General features: G+C 36.4%; 1 protein-coding gene across 1 annotated transcript in view; it reads right to left on the bottom strand.

The window, feature by feature from the left end:
• The window catches only part of CTNND2 (catenin delta 2), a 912,708-nt gene that overhangs the window by 266,476 nt on the left and 624,821 nt on the right, over positions 1–21,411 (bottom strand). The window contains exon 10 of the mRNA XM_027869022.1: positions 2,988–3,201. Within this exon, the coding sequence (XP_027724823.1) occupies positions 2,988–3,201 (214 nt within the window). The remainder of the gene's footprint in view (positions 1–2,987; positions 3,202–21,411) is intronic.

Raw genomic sequence — 21,411 nt, 5'->3', positions numbered from 1 at the left:
CTTCATAGGTGACAGGCATCTAGTAAATATTTGTCATTCATATGTATCTCCATTCCTCTCCAGGCTAGACATTTAACTCTCTGGACTTTTTCTACCAGGCTAGAGAATGATCCTCATTCAGGTAGTTCACTATGCCCTAGGACTTCTCATACCTGGAGAACCTCTACCTGTAAGGCCCCTTCCTCTAATTGGCTGGTTCTTCCCAGAATGCCCTGGCCAACCATGTCTTCATTCCTCTCCAGGCTCTACTCTTTGCTCCCCAGATTGTCTCTATCATGCCCCTCCTCATGGGTAACTTCTTCCTATCCCTCCCTCAACTTTCAACTTCCTTTTGTTATCTTCCTCCATTAGAACATAAGCTTCTTGAGACCAAGGACTATCTTTCTTTCTGATATATTTGTATTGTCTGCTCTTGACACAATGCCCAGTCTCGAGTAAGAGCTTATTAAATGCCTGTTGACTTTATTATCAATTTGAATTATTGATTTTATATCCCTCCTAGTAGTCAGCATGTTAATGCTTTTTGAACTAAATTTCTGAATTTATATTTCTCTCTAGTACCTAGAATTGTGCTACACAGCAGGTGTGTAATGAATGATAAAGGAAGAAGGAAGAAAAATATCAAGGGATGAAGAAAGCAAGGAAGGAAAGAAGGAAGGAAGGGAATGAGAGAAGTTGATGAGGAAGAAAAAAGGGAGGGATGGAGAGAAAGGGAGGGGAAGGGGAAAGTGAGAGAAGGAAGGAGGGACACATATTTGGATTTAATTTGGGCTATCACACTAGATATTCTTAATTTACTCAAGCATCACCATTCCCCTCAAGACCCCCACCCCCATCCCTTTAAAAGTATATACACTAATTCTTTTAGGAAGTGTTTCAGGAATTACTTGAGGTATCTGTTTGTTTAGTCATTGGCTCAATACGTGGGCTGAGGACCCACACCGAGCCTAGGAGAAATTTTAGATTCCAATATCATCAGCAGATCCTGTTACTAAATTTCTAAAATGTGCCTAATATATGAAAAGTTTCTGGGATATTTGCAAGATTTTTAAGTACATACAAGACTCTCATCTTCTTTTTAAAGTTTCAAACTAGATAAATTATTGAACTCCTATCTGTTGAATTTAGTTAGACTAAAAGGATCTGATCCTAAGTTTCAAAATTTAGGAATTCCAACTCTGGTAGTGAAACTCAAAAGAAAAGTTGGATTATGAAGAGCTAAGTGTCCTTGTATGAATGCCTTGAACATCTCTATTCTGAAGAAAATCATCCACTGTATTCTGTTTTAAGCCATCTTTATGGGACATTTCCAAAGTATTCTAAATATATTATAAAAATTCATACTAGAGGTCACCCAAACCTTGGAAAACCAGATCTGTATTTGACAGTTCACAAGTTAGATGCTAAGTAAAGTTGAAAATTCATGCAACGGTTTGACAAAAATATCTAAAGATGTCTCTTAAAGACACATCATGTGATAGGGATAAGAACATATTAATAAGCACTGGTACATGCACAGAATGCCTCTATTGATATCTCCCCAACAGGGACAATGGTTCTTTTCAGGATATTCATGAAATTTTAGAATGCCTTAGAGGTTGAACACCATGAGTGGACATTCTGTAGCTGGACCTGGTTACTTAATCACATAAGAAAGAAGAGGTTCTCTGATTGACTGAAGAGGCGTTCCACCAGGCCTGTCACACTTGGCATATACTCTTTTGATTACTCCTTCACCCATCCTATATAGGGAAAGAAACCTTAGATTTTCTCCCTCTGAGCCCATGTTCTTCTGAGATAGGGTCTCATTTCTTGGCCTCTGAATTTGTTCTTTTCTGTTCTAGATGAAGGGAGTGGAGCTTCTGACTTTATGAGTGTGGAAAGGTCAAAATGACAGCATCTGTATGTCATACAATCCAGGTTTATAGCCAGTGTAGGATCAGTGTCCTGGGGAGCAAGAAGTGATATTTGAGTGTGACCAGCCCAGGGGCAAATGAGAAAAGGAATCATCCAGAAGAATCACTTCCTTTGGATATGAACTTAGTGGGATCAGTGCTATGTAGGAACTGCTTCACTCCCCGCCCGATACCATGTAGGTAAGAGTATACCTCTGAGATATGGGGGAAATGTTAAAACTTGCCATTTATTTAAAGTATATATCTTTTTGTTAAATCTAATTGATGTTAAGTGTTTAAATGGAACTAGAACATAAATCACTGGCCCCTAATTTTGTGTGTGTGTGGGAGACCATAACCACTGGGGCTCAAGCCAATGGCAACAGTGAAGAGAAACATGGAAGTGCTCAGACTGTCTTAGAATACCAAGGGGAAGATTGGTAGGCCTAGCACTGAGAGAATGAGTCAGAGTTTAACTCTCTACACATTAAACAAGTAACTAAAAACTTAATGGGTACATTCAAGTAAGTTGTCTAGCACAGGGGAATTCTTTGAAAGGAAGTAAACATGCTAGTGGTGGTGTATGAGCTTATTGATACTGTTCTAGTCATGGACAGAAATTCTACTGAGCTCAGAGTATTTCATAACAATTATGTATAATCACCTTTGGAATGAACATGAATTCTGTTCAAGAGGTTAAACACAAAAGACTGTAAACTCTCTGTTATTCAGTACTCTAGTCTTTGCAATATCCTAACAGTTATTATTTCAATGTTGTTCATTGTGTTTAAATGTTGTTCTTATGTTGTTTAACTGATGTTCAAAATAGCAATGACAAACTACAAGATTTTAAAAAGGTTATGAATTAAGTAGAGGGTGACTTCTTAATGAAAGATTAAATTACGTTCAGTAGAATTTTCCTTCAAATACATTTTCATATATTCTAATTTTTCTTACATTGTTAAATTACGTATATACAATTACTACCATTCTATTAAATAGATTACCTGACTGGTCTATCTGCTAAATATGATGAACGTAAGAAAATCTACAGCCTTGAAGACATAACACTATAACATAATTATCTCTTACCTGTTACCAGTTCTCGGATCTCCAAATCAGTAGTCTTGCGTAGTAACCGTACTAATGCTGGGATGCCCCCACAGTTTTTCAGGGCAATTTTGTTATCATCATTAGCTTTCCCATACACCAAGTTCCTCAAAGCTCCACAGGCACTACGATGGACTTCTGTCATCCGATGGTCCAACAGGTCCACAAGTAACTGTATGCCTCCTTGTCTTCTTATCTGAAATATCCAACATATGAAACATTTGTCTAAGGGAATAAGGATTTACTCTTAAGATTAAGAAATGGTCTTCAGATTACACATTCTCTTTAATCAACATCATTGTGAGCTATTCAAAGGGAAAAGAAAAGAAGTTAGACTCCTTTTTGGATTCTGGCAATATTTTCTTTAATGTACAGCAAAGAAAAAGCACAAGCTTTTGCATTTAAATCAAAGAGTCTTATTTTTTTATACTTCAAAAAGGCTGTAACATACCTTTATCTAGGCAAATATGTTGAAATAATATGAAATGTACAGAAGAAAGAAATAATTGTTATTCTTTAGTATAGTTTTTTCTTTTTTAGAAATTGTTCCAAATCATTAGACTGATATTCAAATGTTAAAACAATGCTTAATTGGGGAACTCTTCGATCAATTTACACTTGGATTCTATCTGGATAAGCCAAAGCAAATAGGTTGGGAAGGTCATTTACAATGCTACCTAGAATCAAAAAACATTTAAGTACTTTTAGACAAAGAGTTGGCCTTGAAGTGAGGAAGATATGGATCCAAACCCAGCCTCTGATGTAAACTGGGTGTGTAACCCTTGGTAAGTCACTAACCCTCCCTATGCTCTTGGCTATTTGCATTGATAATACATTTCAGAGAAGGTAATGACCTGCATCTGTAGAGAGTTTCCTAGATCAATGAAATGACAGTTCCTGTCCCAATCCCTATTTTTATACTTAGTTCGTGGGGGTTGGGGGGAGAAGGAAGAGGGTTGGAAAGAAACCCTTCAGTTCCATATTTTTACAGAACAGAACCAAACTTACTCGTGAATTTCATACAAACAGGACAAAATTGCTTAGAGCACATTTCCTTAAGTGAATGTCTGAACAGCTTTTAGATAGATTGGCTTTTAGGCATATTTTAAAATTAAAAACAGCTAAGCTGCCAACAAAGCAAAGTGGGTGCTTAATATAAAGACTATTTAATGAAATTTTCATTAGAAAAGATGCATTTGAGCATTTCTGATTTTAAAACGGGAAAATGACCAGATCACACTCAGCAATTTTCTTTACTTCAGTGTTTTCCAGTGGCCCAAGAATTTGACTTTGGTAAGTTATTTGTTGACTTCAAGATGACAGAATTTCATGATAGTGCACATCTTGGGGAGCAAATACAGAATAGTGGGAACCTTCTCTGTATGATCTGTGCCCTTTTGTAGCCTGTTTGAAATTCCTATCATTATTCAATCCTCAGGGTCATAGTATTGAACTTTGGTTTAAATGCAAGCATGTTATCTGGGAAGGGCAGCTACTAAGCTTTTAATACCTTAACATGTTTATCAGGTTAACTATCAGAAAGCAGGTCTTGAGCAAATGGGATACTGACCATAGCTACATTTTAATTGAGCATTGGTAAATTCACAGGAAAAGCAGGCTTGGGGGTGATATCCTGGGTAACTTACATTAGGGCATCATGAGCATCTTATAGAATGTGGCTAAGGAAATTATAAAAGCAATAAAAATGGATGATGGAGGGCTGGAAACAATCTTTTGCTTATTTATAATTTGGCCCAGGGCAATCCCTGTGTCTGTGCTTTGACGACTTGCTATTGATTTGGGAGAGGAATGCTGCTTAGGTGATTATATACAAGGCCCAAATTAATAATCAAATCTATGACAAACTGAGGCACTATACTATGTTATAAAAGTTCTGAGTAACTATTTTAGGTACTGATTAAAAAATAACCTAAAAAATATAAAGATGAATTTAAAATACTAGATTTTTAGTGGATTTTATTTTTATTTTTACTTTTAAAAATGTTAAAATCTAATATGTTCTTAGGCTGCATTAAAAGAAGCATAGTATTCAAGACTTAGGATGTCACAGACTTACTGACCACATCTATAGAACAGAACTGTAAAATTTTAAGGACATTGATGAACTAGAGAATATAAGGAGAATGATAACCTGTATGATGAAGTGTCTTAAGATGTCATATGAAGATTAATCAAAGGAACTGAGATGTTTGTCACTAAGAAGACAAGACCTAGAGTGCAGAACTTGGAACAATGAGTATAAGCTGCAAATGTAGACTTGATGTCAGGAAGAACTTCCTTACAATTATAGCCTGATGTTTCAGAGTGAGTATAAACAGCAATGGTTTCTGTTCTGACCAAAAACCCTGGAGGTCTTCCCCTTTCAGACTGATTTTTTTTTTTGGACTAGGTAAAAGAGGCCATTCTCTGCCTCATTTCTTACCTAGCCTTAGTCACTGAATAGGTGTGGCCTCAGTCAAACAGATCTGGGAAAGACCTTAACTTAAAAAGGCCAAGATCTCCTACTGCATCCAGGGCCATCTCCAGGTGTCCTGATCTGTATCTTGCCACTGGACCCAGATGTCTCTGGAGGAAAGAATAAGGCTGATAACTTTGCACAGTCCTTCCTCACTTAAATTAGATTCATGTGCAGGTCGTGGCATCAGTTTCCTGATGTCATGGTTCTCTTCAAGAATGAAGGACAAATGACAGTAATTCAAAAGTAGATTAGACTGCCTCGGGAAATTATGGGTTTCCCTTCCCCAGATCTCTTTTTTGAAAGCTTAGATAACAACTTGTTGAGTGTATTACGGAGGCAATTGTTCAGATGTAGGTTGGAGCAGATGGGCTCTGGGATCCCTTTCCCCTCTGGAATTCCATGATTCTGATTGTAGAATGTCTCTTTAGAGTTATTTATAACTGTTTAGATGGCTATTTTTATATATGAAAATACATGTAATTTGATTTGATGTTTTATATATAAATAGAAAAGGTATTTATAAGATTTCTTGCTTTCATAAATAATTATTTTACTATTTCTGCTAGTTCACTATAATATACTGGATTATCACATGCTTATTTAACAGATTAAACTATAAAACACATTTCCCCCCAAAATAAGATTATGGAAGAACAGAATTGGAGATGGAGATAGAACAAGTATGGGGGTATAAGACACATAAAATTATTTTTTTATGCTGTAACATGCACATTCCCAAATACAAGATATACATTGTCTAATTAAGTCTTATATTCTATAATAAATATAAGATCATAGATTTCAAGTTGGAGGGAACCTTAAAGGGTAGATAATGTGACCCTCTCATTTGACAAATTTGAGAACTGAGGCCTATAGATGTTTAATAACCTGCCCAAGATCACACAGGTACTAAGTGGCAGATCCAGAATTCAAGCCAAGGTCCTTTCCATTGTATCATTCTGTCTCCAAATTCATTCAATGAAAAAGAAACAAGGCCATATTCTTGTAACTTCAGAAATCTGGCTCTTTACAGAAAACACTGCATCCCCAGACATTTTCTCCAATACTGGCTGTACCTTTGCTCATGGCTCCAGGCACAACAGACAAGAGGAGAATGAAAGAAGCAATCAAATCTTATTCCTCAGTTCCCCTTCTGAGCAAGACCCTCCCACTACCACTGTGACTTAGCACCCTCTACATCCAGAAATATCACCATTTTCAGAACAGATGATTCTTCTGTCTTTCTCAAGAGTTCCAATACCTGGATCAGTACTGGATACCCTTGCTTGACACTTCATCAAATGTCCCATGAATCACATCTTTGCTCCACTACAACTACATGTAGGGGTAGCTGCACCACTGAGTTTATTGTCACTTATAAGAGTTCATCTCTACTACCCATAATTTAGATAGTTCTTTGTCTAAAACCTCTCATCCATCCTTTTTTTTCTTCTCTTCAGCCCCTCTAAACCTATCTTTGTCTTCATGCCAACCTCTAATCATTCTACCCTACTCTGCTTTCTTGGGCCATGATATTATCACCTTTGCTCTGGCTTATTCTGCCAATTAAATTCTGACCCTAATTAATTCTACTTTATACTATCTTAACAATTAATACTAGTCTAAAGTGGGTTAGCAGTATCTACCTCTCCATCTCCCCAAAATCTTTTTGCTGCAGGTGAAAATATTTCAGTTATGGTTCTGTCAAACACAGAAAATATGTCATAAAATTACAATAAATAGAAAATCTGAGTTTGAGATGCTGCTATCCCTAGCAAATTTACAAATTTCTTGGAAGGTTGGGCTCCCCCTTTCTGAGGGGTTTCAAGAAGAGGTTGGTTGGCCATCTCTTAGGGATCTCATAGGAGAGATTCCTGTTCATGTACTAGTTGTATTAGAAAACCTTTGAGATACCTTCTAAATCTGAAATTCTATAGTTGTCGCCACACTATGATAGTTATTTCCTCATAGGAAAATTTTAATGGAAATAATAGATAAGGACTTATAAAAAGAGAATAAGAGAAATAAGCTTAGCAAGGAAAAATATTCATGGTGGGGGACAGACGTGGTAGTGATGAGTTAGGCTGAGGGGTAGGCATATAGGTATAGCAGCCTGGAAATAAGGGGCAGTAGAAATTTGGGAGAAAGGAGGGATAGCAGGCTTCTCATGATAGTTTGCTCTGGCATTTGAGTTCCCTTGTTTAGGGACTTTTTAGACAGCAGGGTAAGCAGTGCCACTTTGATTTCACATCAAGAATACTTTGAGGTAAAAACAAAAGAAAACTAATATTCTAATTCCATTACTAAGACGGTTTTTTGTTTTATTGGGAAGAGATTTTTGTTTTGTTTTGTTTTCCATTCAGTTCTGTTTTCCTTTTTTCCCCTTCTCTGGGAAGAAAGAGTAAGGATTAGAAAAGGGATGGAGAAAAATCATTCCTTTTCTTAAAAAAAAAATCAATTTTTGTAGTTCTTGTTCAGAAATTAGAAATGAGAAACTGATAGTGTGCTTCCTTTGAAAAAAGCTCACTGGGAGTTATGTGACCATTTCCCATCTCTCAGGTATCTCTGTAGCCTTTACCCTACTCCCACTCCCAAATAAATGGTCACCAAATCCCTTTTCCATAGGATCAGTGTCTAGACCTGGAAGGGACTTTAGAAGACCCTTCATCAAAATCTCCATCTCCTTCATTTGGTAGATGAGGAAAGCAAAGCCCACATTCAGCAACTTGCCCAGGTCACCAGGTTAGTACTTAGAAGAAACTGAGCTTATATACAAGCAGCTAAGTTGCTAGAGTGCTGTTTTTGGAGTCAGGTAGACTAATCTTCTTGAGTTTAAATCTGGCCTCAGGCACTTAGTAGCTATGTAAAATGAGCTGGAAAAGGAAATGGCAAATCATGCCAGTATCTTTGCCAAGAAAACCCCAAATGGGTTCACGAGTCAGATACAACTAAAAATGTCTGAACAACAATAACAACAGAGTTTATACTCAGGTTTTTCACTCTGAAGTCAATGCATGCTCTTGCTAATCTACTATGGCTACTGCCTTCCCTGCCTTCCATTTTTTTAAACCCTCTTCTATATTCCTATACTTGACTGTACTCCTTAGAACTGACAGAACCAGAGACTTTAAGAGCTGTATATAATCTTACTAATCATCTAATCCAGTGCCTTCTATTTTACAAAGAAATGTTGCCTCAGAGAGACTAAGGACATCCAAATCAGCTGAGCAGCTGATTTAATCCTTTAATCTGTTCACCATAATTCATCTTTTCACTTTATTCCAATTAATAATTTTCTTCCTAAATGATATCATATATTTAAATATTTGGGATATAATTGCATTTAAACTCAAATCATGGCAAGTCAACAAAATTTGTTAATCATCTACGTGTCAGGTACAACAAAGACACGTGTGTAAATCTTTAAATATGTCTAACTATTTGAGTGGTTGGCTTGAAAGAGCTCTGGTTCTGAAGGCAAAGAATTGGAGATCAAATCTCCCTTCTGATTCTTATTACTTGTATGTCCTTAAGAAATCAACTCATATGCAAATGATGGGGCTAAACAAGTTGGCCTCTGTGGTCTGTTCAAACTCTAGATCTATGATCCTATTTGAAATACACATATTTTCTTATAATTTTATATAATTATATATTATATATTATTATATATAATTTTATATAATTATAATACTTTTATAATATTTGATGAACAAATAAAATTTGGTTAAAGTACAGTTAGAAAAATGAAGAAATGACTAGCTTAAAAAAATAAAAAGCCCCGAAACTCATGTATCACAGGTATCTCCTTTTCTTCCATTTTAATGTTAAAAACTTTGTTTGGAATAATTGTAAAGAAATGGGAATTAGGCTGGTATATAGTATCAATTAGGTACTTCTAGTTTTTATCTTGGGATCAATGGCAATTTCTATGATTCTGTCATAAAATCTGGTGTTTTTTTTAAACTATTAAAATTCTAGATTTTTTGTATTTAAAACTTGTTTAGGTACCTAGTACAATTGATCTATCCTTAACTCTCTCTAAGCAATTTATAGTGCTTGACCCTTTTCAGGGATACATAGTAAGTCCTTAATCAAAAATTATAGACATGTACTAAATGCACTAAATGTGATTTAACATTCTAGTCTACCTTAGAACTGATCTATCATTTTCAATTGTGTATTTACTTTGAATGAAACATATTTACTAATGAACTGACACAATTCCAATCAATTATGTCACATTCAGTTAGTAGTCCATAATATACTCAAATCTATCGGATTCTGCCCATAAAAACAAATTCTGTAGGCATAGATAGAACATTTATTAAGCACTTACTATGTGTCAGACACTGTGCAAAGCAATAGAGATACAAATACAAGTAAGCAAGATAACCCCTGCTCTCAAGGAGCTTACACTAAATTGAGGAAAACAACACATAAAGGGGAACTGGAGAGGGGACCATTAGGGGACTGGGTGAGTAGGCGAGAGAGCTACACCTTATTATGGTCTGGAGATGGCTTGTGACATGGAGGCCTGCTTCATGCAAGATAAAGCCAAATCCCACCTATGAGGGCTGCCAGGAACCTAGGTGCAGAGTCCAAAGTTAGGATGGGAAGGAGAGATGACAATGAAAGCCAGAGGGCAGGCAGTGTGGCAACGAGACATTCAGAAGTTTAGCACACATTAGAGGAAATGTTTAGACAAGAAACTAATTTGAAATATTAATTACTGAAGAGGATACACCAACTTCAGAAACCTGAATACATGCTAATCAATGTTCCAATATTTTCATTTTTAGTGAGAAATTAACCAAATAATTTGAAAAAAAGAAAACAAACAAACTCTGAGAACATATTTGTTGTAAGTATCAACATAGAACCCCAGGTCATAATATATTTTGCTTTGACTTCCTGCTTGATTACTAGGTATAACATAAAACAATTTGAAGGTTGATATTAAATACTAAAGGTACATGCAATTTTGGAATAAATATCATGTACTTGATCCTCTAAAGAAATAAAACAAAATTTTTAAAATGCTAAGAAAAGAAGAACAGAAATCAGATAATAGCATACTTGGTATATTGTAGGTGAAATAGGTAGTGAGTAGTTTTAGAACAACAGGAAGGAAAACTGTCCTTCATCTAGCTCCTTTAGAGAAAAGTTAATTAAAAAAGGATTCTAGACTTCTCCACATGTTTTGTGATATTTTATTTTCCTGCTCCTCCCCATTAAACTTTCAGTCTTGTATAATCTGGGTAACCTGATGAGATTGTATTTTTCATCAAGGGAATTATAATCTTACAAAGACAATTTCTTAAGTTGTCATTGAAATATGTTTCTTAAGCGTGAATGTGATTCATTATGACAAAATAATGAGTTTTTTCTAAATTAATATTTTGTTCAAAAGGTGACAATTTCACTTGTAAGAAATTATCTACAGAATTAAATAGGAATAGGATAAAACAACCATGGCTGAAATTACAAATCCCTGGTGACATTAGTCCATTCCCTTAACAAATTTTTAAAGAGGTTCTGATTCAACCTCATTAAAGTTACTAAGAAATCTGAGTGAATGTAAGTATAGACTTGAACCATGAATTTGGCCAGTGGCTTTTTTAAAGCAAGTGTATAATTTGTAGTTCACATTTATAATATAAATTAATTTTTAGAAAGTACTTCACATATAGCATCTCATTTGATACCTACAACCCTGTGGGGATAGGTATTACTATTATCCCTATTTCACAGATAAGGAAATTGAGGATTGTGGAGGGCAAGTGATTTGTTGGGTTTTGTACTTTACCAAGCTAGAAAGTAAGATTGGAGTCAAACTCAGGTGTTCCTGAGCTCAGTGCAGCATGTTATTTCTGATACCTTCTTGTCTTTCAACAGAACGTCTTGAAAACAGCCTCATGAAGTATGGAATGGAAAATGTGTGCAAACATCAAATCTGCTTCCTGATGGCCAAGGAATTTTTAAGAGAAGAAAGTTAATGCAAGGTTGCTGATTGTGTGAAGCTGGATAGATGGCTTTGTGGAATGAACACATTCTGAACTATTACAGAAATTGAAGATAGGTTTTCAAAAAAAGGTGATCTTAAACTTTAGATGGAGTTATACACTCCTACATTTCTCAGAGAGAATTGTTACTCAAACATTGAAAGGACCTCCTTAAAAGGCAATGACGTTTCTAAGATGGCAATTTCAAAGAGCAAACCCCAAAGATGCTGCTAATAATGAAGGCATTGTAGATGTTAATTTTATTTCTATGGAAATTCTTAAAGGCCCATAGATTTAGTGTCTGAAAGAAATTAGGCTGAACCTAAGAGTAAAATGTTACTTTAAATTGTGCCTAAAACATCAATGCTATCTATAATTCATGTGTTCAGTGATATCAGATATAATAATTATTTTAATACTGACAGATATGATAAAACACATAACTGTGCATCCAACCATTTCCTGAACCTTTCTAATTTTATACTTGAACATTATATTCTGGTATTAATGGAGAATGGGACAGAATAAGATTATCTATCTCTAGTTAATTTGTAAAAAAATATTAATTACCTTTTTTATTGTTGTTTAAGGAAGCACTTTCAAAGGTGCTATTGTTTCTAACTGGAGAGTTTTCAGTTTTTAGGCAAAACATGAAAAGTTCCCACTCTATAAAAGTGCATCTTTCCTATAATGGTTTTAACTTTTAGTCTTTTGTTTTCAATATGGATAATGTAATGTAATGAGTCTGGGGTGAGGGTGGGTGTAGTGGCCAGAGGGCCAGTACTGGAGGCAAAAAGACCACTTGGGTTCAAATCCTATCTTGGTTCAAATCCTATCTCTGATACACATGGGCTGTGTGATCCTGGGCAAGTCAATTAAACTATCAGTGCCCTCAGGCAACTCTGTAAATCACAGAGAATCTGTCTGCCTATGATGGTGGAAGAGAGCTGTCTACAGCAGAAGTTCTTCATGTCTATGAAATCACTTTTTGGTTCTGATCAAAAGAAATGATTAGAAAAATGACTGCCCACCGATTAGCATGAAGAGGTAAATAGTCCATCTTTATGCATGATGATATCTGAACTCTATGTAGTCATTACTGAATCACAAAGAACAAAACTAATTCAGAAATCCTGAAATATCCCTTCTATGTTGACTCCTTCCTTCTCTCAGAATGAACAACTTTACTGACTGGACAACAGGAATTCTTTGGAGATAGATTATGTTACTTTCTACAGCCAATCTATCAATTTTAGTGACATATGCAACATTTATTAGAAGAAATATCAAGATCAATTTTAAGTATGTTATTGTTACATGGTAATCTTAACTTTTTCATTGTCATACAGCACGATCAATGCAGGGAAAAAACCATCATCATACATCACACAACACAGTGTGAATCACTGGAGTGGTGGTGGTGGGGGAGTGAACATTCTACTACAACTGTCTAAATTTGATTTAGTATATGAGCTGTCTAATTTGATAGATTATATGTCTGATGTGGGATATAACTCATTAATGAAGTAGGTGATGTATTTATTCTGGAGTGAAATGATTCAAGTCACTTTGTATCACTTTGAGGTCAGCTGCATCAATTTGACCACTAAGATGCTATGATAGATGTTTGTCCAAGATATGACTAGTGTATTCATTAGTCAGTGTTTTCAACAGAATAACACTTAATGCCCTAATTTTTCTGTTGTGTTAACCTAGATGAGGAAAAAGTGTGCCTTCATTAGAGATACTAAGTTTAAAGTTCACAAAAGCATGTGAGGCTTTTGTAGGATTCTGAGTATAGTTCCATGTAACTATGTCAGAATGTTCTAGGCAATGTTGAGGACATCAGAAAGGGTACATAGTTACATGGTCTGAAATCCAAATGGAAGATTATACTATTAATAATAAAAACACTTACAATTATATGATGTCTTATACTTCTCAAAAGATTTTCACTTTTATTATTTCCTTTAACAATAACATAATAATAATGATAATAAATGACCAGTTGCTGGGTAGCAACATAATGTTTTGTTTCCTGTTACACACATACAAACACAATTTTTTTACATAGTCATTCTAAAATAGTTGCATGTGTGGTACCTGAAATACAAAATTCAATTGCCACCCAGCAGCTGGTCACTTATTATCTACTGAAACAATATATGTGAAAAGTCTTTGAAAAGCAGAAGGCATCATACAATTGTAAGGTGCTTTGTTATTAATGGTATAGTCTTCCATTTGACTTTATCTATTTAACTATATACCTTATTAGGTACTCTCAATTGCCAAAATTCTAGAGAAGCAGGATGGTATCATTGGAAACATTCATGTACTTGGAGTCAAAATTCTAATCCTGCTCTGTCACTTTCTACCTGTGTGACTTTGGGACAAATTACTTTTCCTCACTAAGCCTCAGTTCCCCATCTATAAGTTGAAGTGATTAGATTGTGATCTCTAACATGCTGTTTGGCTTCCAATCTATGATCAATTTCCATAGACCTCTAAAGGTCCTGCCCTAGCCTTGAATTGCCAGGATTTACCATCATTCTAAATAAAGATGGTCAGGAATGCAAAAACAGTGATTAACTAAGTAGAAAAAAGAAGGATCTACTATATTCAATCAAAATAACTAGTTGTATTAACAAGCTATAAGCTAACTACTAGGAGGGGCCTTAACTCTGAGAAGGAAAAATATTCCCTGATTTAGCCCTGAAATAGTCACATTTGAATCAAAGTGAACAAAGGCACAAATGAGATACGATAAAACATGTTTAAGTGTCTACTATGATGACACATTATGCTAAGCATTTAAAATACAACAGGACACCCTCAAGAACTTACATTCTAATGGGAGGGATATCAGTTATGCTGAAGTAAGCTTGTACCAGCCTCCAAGACCTAATTGTTAAATTTTCAGTATAAGTATTTACACATCAAAAATTAGCAAATGCTAAAAACCACTGTGTGAATTACTGTTTTGTTGATTGCACAGACTTAACAAAGTGATAGAGAAAATGTTAATAATACAGATTAAACTGAAAAATGTGACATTTATTTTTTCCAGAGAGCTCGTTCTTAAACATTTACCAGCATGCATATCCCTGCAATACCCATAAATATAAGGTGGAGTATGATAAAGACAAAGGAGTGTCAGAGAGAAGATGCCCTCAGAACATTTGAGGAGAGTAGAAAAACAGCAGCAGTGGCACGGATTAGGGGAAGTTTATGGAAGAGAGAGAAGTTTGACAAGCATGGAAGAAAGAGGATTCTGAAAGGCTGAGGGATATAGTCAAAAATATTTGTAAGTATTTAGATGAGCAGAAAATAGCTACTCCCTCCAATATGGTCAGATTTTTCTAAGGGAAGAGCACACCCCTGTTCTCCCAGCCCCTTCTGACTTTCCCTGAGTCAGCACCTTCACATGAAATAATTAGGTGACCCCTCCAATAGAGAACTGGGCCTGGAGTCAAGAAGACCTGAGTTCCAATGTGGCCTCAGACACTTACTAGCTGTATGACCCTCAGCAAGTCACTTAACCTCTGTTTGCCTCAGTTTCCTCAAATGTAAAATTGGGATAATAACAGCACTTTCCTCAAAGGGTTGTGATAATCAAATGAAAAAATATTTGTAAAGTTTTTTTTTTTTGTTTTTTGTTTTTAGCACAGTGCCTTAATATTTCTCTTATTAGATGTAAGTTCCTTGTGGGCTGTTACTATCTTTTGTTTCTTTATGATTTCCCAGCACTTAGTGCAGTGCCTGGCATATAGTAGACACATAATACATATTAATTGATTGATATTGATTAATTTACTCCATCCATCAATTAGGCTCCCAGGCTTGGAGAAAACAGAGATAGTATCCTTGCCTGAAGGTTTGTCTCTGAGGGAAGGCCTTTATTTCTTTACTTATCCAGTATCCTTCCACCACTTCAATCTGCTTGTTTTCAGCCATTTTTTCAGTGGTATCCAACTCTTTGTGACCCAATTTGGGGTTTTCTTGGCAAAGATACTAGAGTGTTTTGCCATTTCCTTCTCTAGTTCATTTTACAGATGAGGAAACTGAGGCAAATAGGGTTAAGTGACTCACCCAGGGTCACAGAGCTAGTGTCTGAGGCCAGATCTGAACTCAGGAATATGAGTCTTCCTGCCTCCCAGTTCAGCAGTCTATCCACTTTTCCCCCTAGTCACCCATTAATTGACTTATTCACAGCTAATATTACTTGGAATTACTGTGATGTTTAAAAGACATAACCATCATCAGTATTAAGATTCTTCCCTCTTTGGATCAATCTCCTAGAGAGGATGGAGCTTAGGAAGTCCAAACCTCCATCTCTTCATACCTGCTACTCTACCCCCTCATCTTTCCTGCTGTCTTACTCCTCATTCTCTGCCACAGGTACCAGCCTTCCTGCTGTTCCACAAATAAGATGCTCCATTTCTTGGATCTGGGCAACTAGTTGGTGCTGTGCCTAGAATGCTAGGCCTGGAGTCAGGAAAACTCATCTTCCCGAGTCCAAATCTGGCCTCAGACATTTACTAGCTGTGTGACCCTGGGCAAGTCACTTAATCTGGTTTGCCTCTGTTTCCTCATCCGTAAAATGAGCTGGAGAAGGAAATGTCAAACCATTCCAGTATCTTTGCTAAGAAAACCCCAAACTGAATCACAAAGAGTTGGACATGACTAAAACAACTGAACAACAACAATAACAACAGTCTTTTGGCTCTGGGCGTTTTTTCTAGCTGTCCTCCATCCTTGGAAAGTTTTTCTTCATCTCCACTTTCTGGCTTCCCTGGCTTCTTTCAAGTCCTACCTTTGATCTAATCTACTTCTTAGTTCTAGTACCATCCCTCTGCTAATTATTTCCTATTTGCATCATATGTAGCTTGTTTATACATATTTGTGTGCTTGCTGTCTCCGCCATCAGATCGTGAGCTCCTTCAGTGCAGGGACTGTCTTCTGGGACCTTCTGCATCCCCAGCTCTTAGCACAGTGCCTGCCACATAGTAGGCACTTAATAAACAGTAGCTGAGAGACTGACAGAGGAATCTTGACCCCTCTGACTGCTGGAGTTCTTCTTTCCTGGATCACATGTTCCCTCTCATCTTCAACTCTGTGTATCACTGTCTATTCAGATTTTCAGTGTCTCTCAGTCTCTCCCAGGAAAGGAGACAAGGAGACAGACCCCTTCACACCTCATCCCTCACTTCCCCCACCTCCATTCACACATTTTCCTGACCTCCCCTCCCCCTGCAGAAGATTCAATCTCTTCCAAAGCTTTGCTACAAGTGAATTCCAGGCATGAGTGGCACGATACCAAATGCATAGAGACAGGAGATGGCTTGGTGAATTTAGAGAACATCTAGTCTTTGAGTTAGAATGGAGGCTGTATGAGTAGAGAAGAGTTCACAAATGATCCTTCATGTCTCCTTTAGCCTCTCCTTTCTATTATTGAAATAAAAACTGATGTCAAGGAGAGGATAAAAGCCTTTTTCTGGCCTGAACACAAATCATTATATCCCATTCAGCCCTGAATTTTACAATGAGATGCTTTAACAGTGAAAAGTATCTGATGGCAATAAACAAATTACATATACCACCTTCTTTGGCCCTTTCCATTTCACCTCTTTCTACCTGCAATCATGAGCAATGAAATTTTCTAGACATTCAGAGTGTCTGAGAATGAATTACAGTCAGATGTAAGGAGGTGAACAGCATGCTACCAACATTCTCTATTAAAAACTGTGCTGCCTGTCAATGGAGTCAGCACCAGGGTCAAGCTGCTCCTAACTGCTGTCTATTCAGGAAGTGAGAACTTCTCTCTTTTTTTCTCATATACCCATACATCAAAGCTCAGGATGGAAGAAAGGCAAAGGCTATTTTCAACATTTTTCTTTCAGGTTACTTACAAAAGATGTTTTCCCATGAGAAAAAAAATGGAAGTGAATCTAACAAAGGTAGAATTTTTGTTTTTGTGGTAGTGCCAACATCCAAGACATTTATGGAAAATATGACTAACAATTTTTTACCCATTCTAACTGTAGTTAATGACCTGCTCTGAAAGATATCTGAATATCATAATCATACTACATTAAAAGAGCAAAAAAAGGGTAAATTTCAAGTAATAGCATCTTCCTCTACTATTCAATGCCATCATATTTCAATCTGAGCCCAAGTGAAGACTTCCCTGAATGCACAACCAGTACATTTTTTCCTCCTCTGAGCAATTATAGCAATTTGTTCTTACCTCTCTTAAATTACTCCTTAAATACTATTTGATCAAACAGTCAATGAATAAACATTTATGAAGTGCTTAGTATATTCCACCTACTGTGCTAAATGTTTTGAATACAAAGAGGGAGAGGGGGAGAGAGAATGATGAGGGGGAGAGAGAGAGAAAGAGAGAGAAAGAGAAAGAGAAAGAGAGAGAGAGAGAGAGAGAGAGAGAGAGAGAGAGAGAGAGAGAGAACCCTGACTTTAAGGAGAGGATTCTAGGCATAAGGGACGATGTATAATAGGAAATGGGGTGGCCTGTAAGAGGAACAAGTGGGGCGTTATAGTAAATTGTAGAGTCTTTAGAGAGGAGTCAAATCTAAAAATAAGGGAAAGGTAGGAAAAAGCCAGGTTGTCCACATACTGAATTGTGTTTATTTCTATACATATCTTCTCTTCCCTACTCAAGGTCAGGGACTGTGTGTTTTTCTTCCTTTAATTCCTTCAGTGCCTACCTATGAATATTCAATAAGTGTCTATTGACTGAATGAAAGGAATTGCAGAGCCACCCAAAGGGAATGGATGAACATGATGAACATGAGTAAGCTATACTCTATTACCAACAAAGAGCTGAATGAGATAAGAGGCATGATTTATGAAAGCAAAGTGATGTATAACTAGAAGAGGAGATAGGCTGATCATGAAGAAAAAGCAAGGGGTAAGAGATGGATAGCCTAGATGTTCTACTGCTATAAATACAATGTCAGGAGATCTAGAGGAAAGCTCTCAGCATGTTGGGTGGATCCCTTGGGAGGATACACAATGAGAAGGCATGGATGATTACAACATGTACCAATAGGGCAAGTAGTCACATCGTTCATAGAACACAGATACATCCACTGAAGCATCAGATAATAGAGGTGATGAAAATAACAAGTCTTTAAAGGTCTTGAATGTTCCTTCATAAGAGCAATAAATTCAGGGAGAGAAGGGTGGGAGAGAGCATTTCTTGTTCCCTCATTTTGAAAATGTGAAAACTGATGTTCACTGAATGGGATGCAGGTGATAAAAGAAACAAGATTTCAATCCAAGTCCCTGGGCTCCAAGCGTCCTGGTACACTTTCCGTTATAACACATCCTCTCTCACTCCTTAACACTACTTCCAGTCAACCTGCCCCTCACCTGTGTTCTGGCCCTTGCTTCTGCCACTCCACACAAACTCAAGTCTAGGTTGAGTTCTCTTTCTGCTTTTCTAGGTCTGTGGAAAAGTATGCTTATTTGTTTCTGTCTGGGTCATAGAATCCTTTTGGTTTTAGGTCAAACCTGTTTTCTTCAGCACTGCCCAACCTGTTAACTTTGGGCCTGGTCATAGAAAATCTGTGCTAGCCTTTCTTATTAGAGATAGAGCCCGTACCTTTTCTTCTTGCCACCAAATGAATGACTTCTGTATACAAAAATATTTATAACGTCACTTTTTGTGATAGGAGAAAAACAAAAAAACAACAAAAAAGCAAAGCCCTGAAACGTTGGAAATGAAGTGGGTACCTATCAACTACAGAACTACTGAATAAATTGGATAACATTAATATAATAGAACATCATGGGACCATAAAAAATGATAAATATGAGGAATTCAAAGAAACTTGGAAAGACATAAACTGAGCTGGGTAAAATAAGCAAAACCAAGAGACTCATATGGGTGACCTGAGTACTTATAAGATGGGTAGGTATTATATTCTGGGGAAATCAGGTAGTGATTTTCTAGGTGGTGGCTGTGAGTCAAAGAAATGAAAAATAATAAAAAAAATCCCCCAAAGTGTAGTACCAAGGCCCTTTATGTGACAAAAGAAAAGAATCCAGTAACTTTAACATTCCACAAAGTTCTGACAATTTTTGTTTTTTGGTTTCGTGTGTGTGTGTGTGTGTGTGTGTGTGTGTGTGTTTAGTGGAGTGTGCCTTGAATGTATTTGTTATAGGCAAATATTAATGCCTCTTAACTTATTTATTTATGTCTAGAGGGTCAATAGAAGGCAGTACTTTGTGTGGATAGAGAGCAATGATGGTAATTGTGATTAGAGTCAGTGTTCATTTTGCCTGATGGATTTTTACAGTCCTAACAATTTTTAAAAACTATTTGAAAAGCACATCCATAATATATCTATTTTGAAGTGGTACAAAGGTAGTTGAAAGCTCATTACAGGAACTTTGTGTGATGATCTATATTTAGGATGGAAATAACCAGTTAGATAATTATATCTTTCTGCTGCCAGTCATAAATCCAACTTGCAGTCTTCAAGTGATGTAACTGATCAAATTATGATAACTCACATTTATATAGTATATTAATGTTGTATGACATCCCCTGCAAGATAAATAGTGAAAGTATTATCAGGCTCATTTTATAGATGAAGAAACTGAGGTTTAAAGACCCAAAGTGATTTGTTATAGTTGTTTAAGGTTATCCAAGGAAAGTAAAAGTGACAACATTTGAATTTAAACCTAAAGTCTTTGACTTCTAATACATTAAGATTCCTTTTAAGTATATTGTGTAGTACAGTTTCATTTCTTTGTTATTATAATCATAATGCTTAATTTTTTGAAATGCTATATATATACGTGTATACATATTACATACATATACAGACACACACATATACTTGTGTATGTTTGTGTATACACACATAGATTATGTAAGTTGTTCCTCACTTGATCTTAGAAGTTGGGTAGCCCCAATCTGATCCAAAAAGGAGTTATTAAGTGCCTAACAGATATAAGGCCCCACAGTGATAAGAATGCAAAGATAAAAACAAATACACTAATAAAAGCCAGTCTCAGCCCTCAAAAAGCCTAGATTCTATTGAGAGAAGTTGTGGTTGTGGTTGTGGTTTGTCCTTTGTTTTTGAAAAGGACCCTGGCAGATGATGACTTGTAATTGAATTTGATTTGAGTGAGAGAGGGCTGTGCAAAGTCACCAGCCTCACTTTTTCCTCCAGAGCCATCTGGGTCCAGCGGCCAAATATAGATTAGGATGACTAGAGATGGCCCAGGACTGCGAGTGGGAGATCTTGGCCTTTTTAAGCTAAGGTCTTCTCAAGTTCTCACTTTGAGTGAGGCAATGCCCATTCAGTGAATAGGCCTCTAACAAGTGAGTCAAGATATGGCCTCTTTAATAATAATAATTAAAAAAATCAAACTGGGAGGGGAAGACCCTCAGGGTTGTTGGCCAAAAGAGAAACAGTTACTATTTACATTCACTCTGAGCCAGGAGGGCCCAAAAATTAACCATTGTGTGGTGCTTGGGCAGGGACCTACTACTGTCCAATCAATGAGATCCAGAGTGAACTAGGTTTAAGGAATGGTCTTTAAGAAAGAAATCTAGACAGTAAATTACAAGTTAACTAAGTAGGTTTTAGGGAGGAGAGGAGAGGAGAGTTGAGAGAAGGGGAGGGGAAAGAAATCATCAGGGAGATGATGATATGAATTGCAACTGAATTTGATTTGAGTGAGGGAGAACTATGCAAAATCACTAGCCTCATTTTTTCCCTCAGAGCCAGAGAGATAAAACATTTAATTAGCAAATTTATATTAATATACATGATAATTGGAAGAGAAGGGAGAGAACGAATAACTAATGCATTTTTAAATAATAGAAGGCATATACATTGATTCTTAAAGGAAAGAAAGAACACTAAGAAGCAGAGGTAAGGAA

This window comes from Vombatus ursinus, unplaced genomic scaffold, assembly GCF_900497805.2.
Source record: "Vombatus ursinus unplaced genomic scaffold, bare-nosed wombat genome assembly UNPS02014791.1, whole genome shotgun sequence".
In the NCBI taxonomy this organism is placed as follows: Eukaryota; Metazoa; Chordata; class Mammalia; order Diprotodontia; family Vombatidae; genus Vombatus; species Vombatus ursinus.
This window is presented reverse-complemented; position numbering and strand designations above follow the sequence as displayed.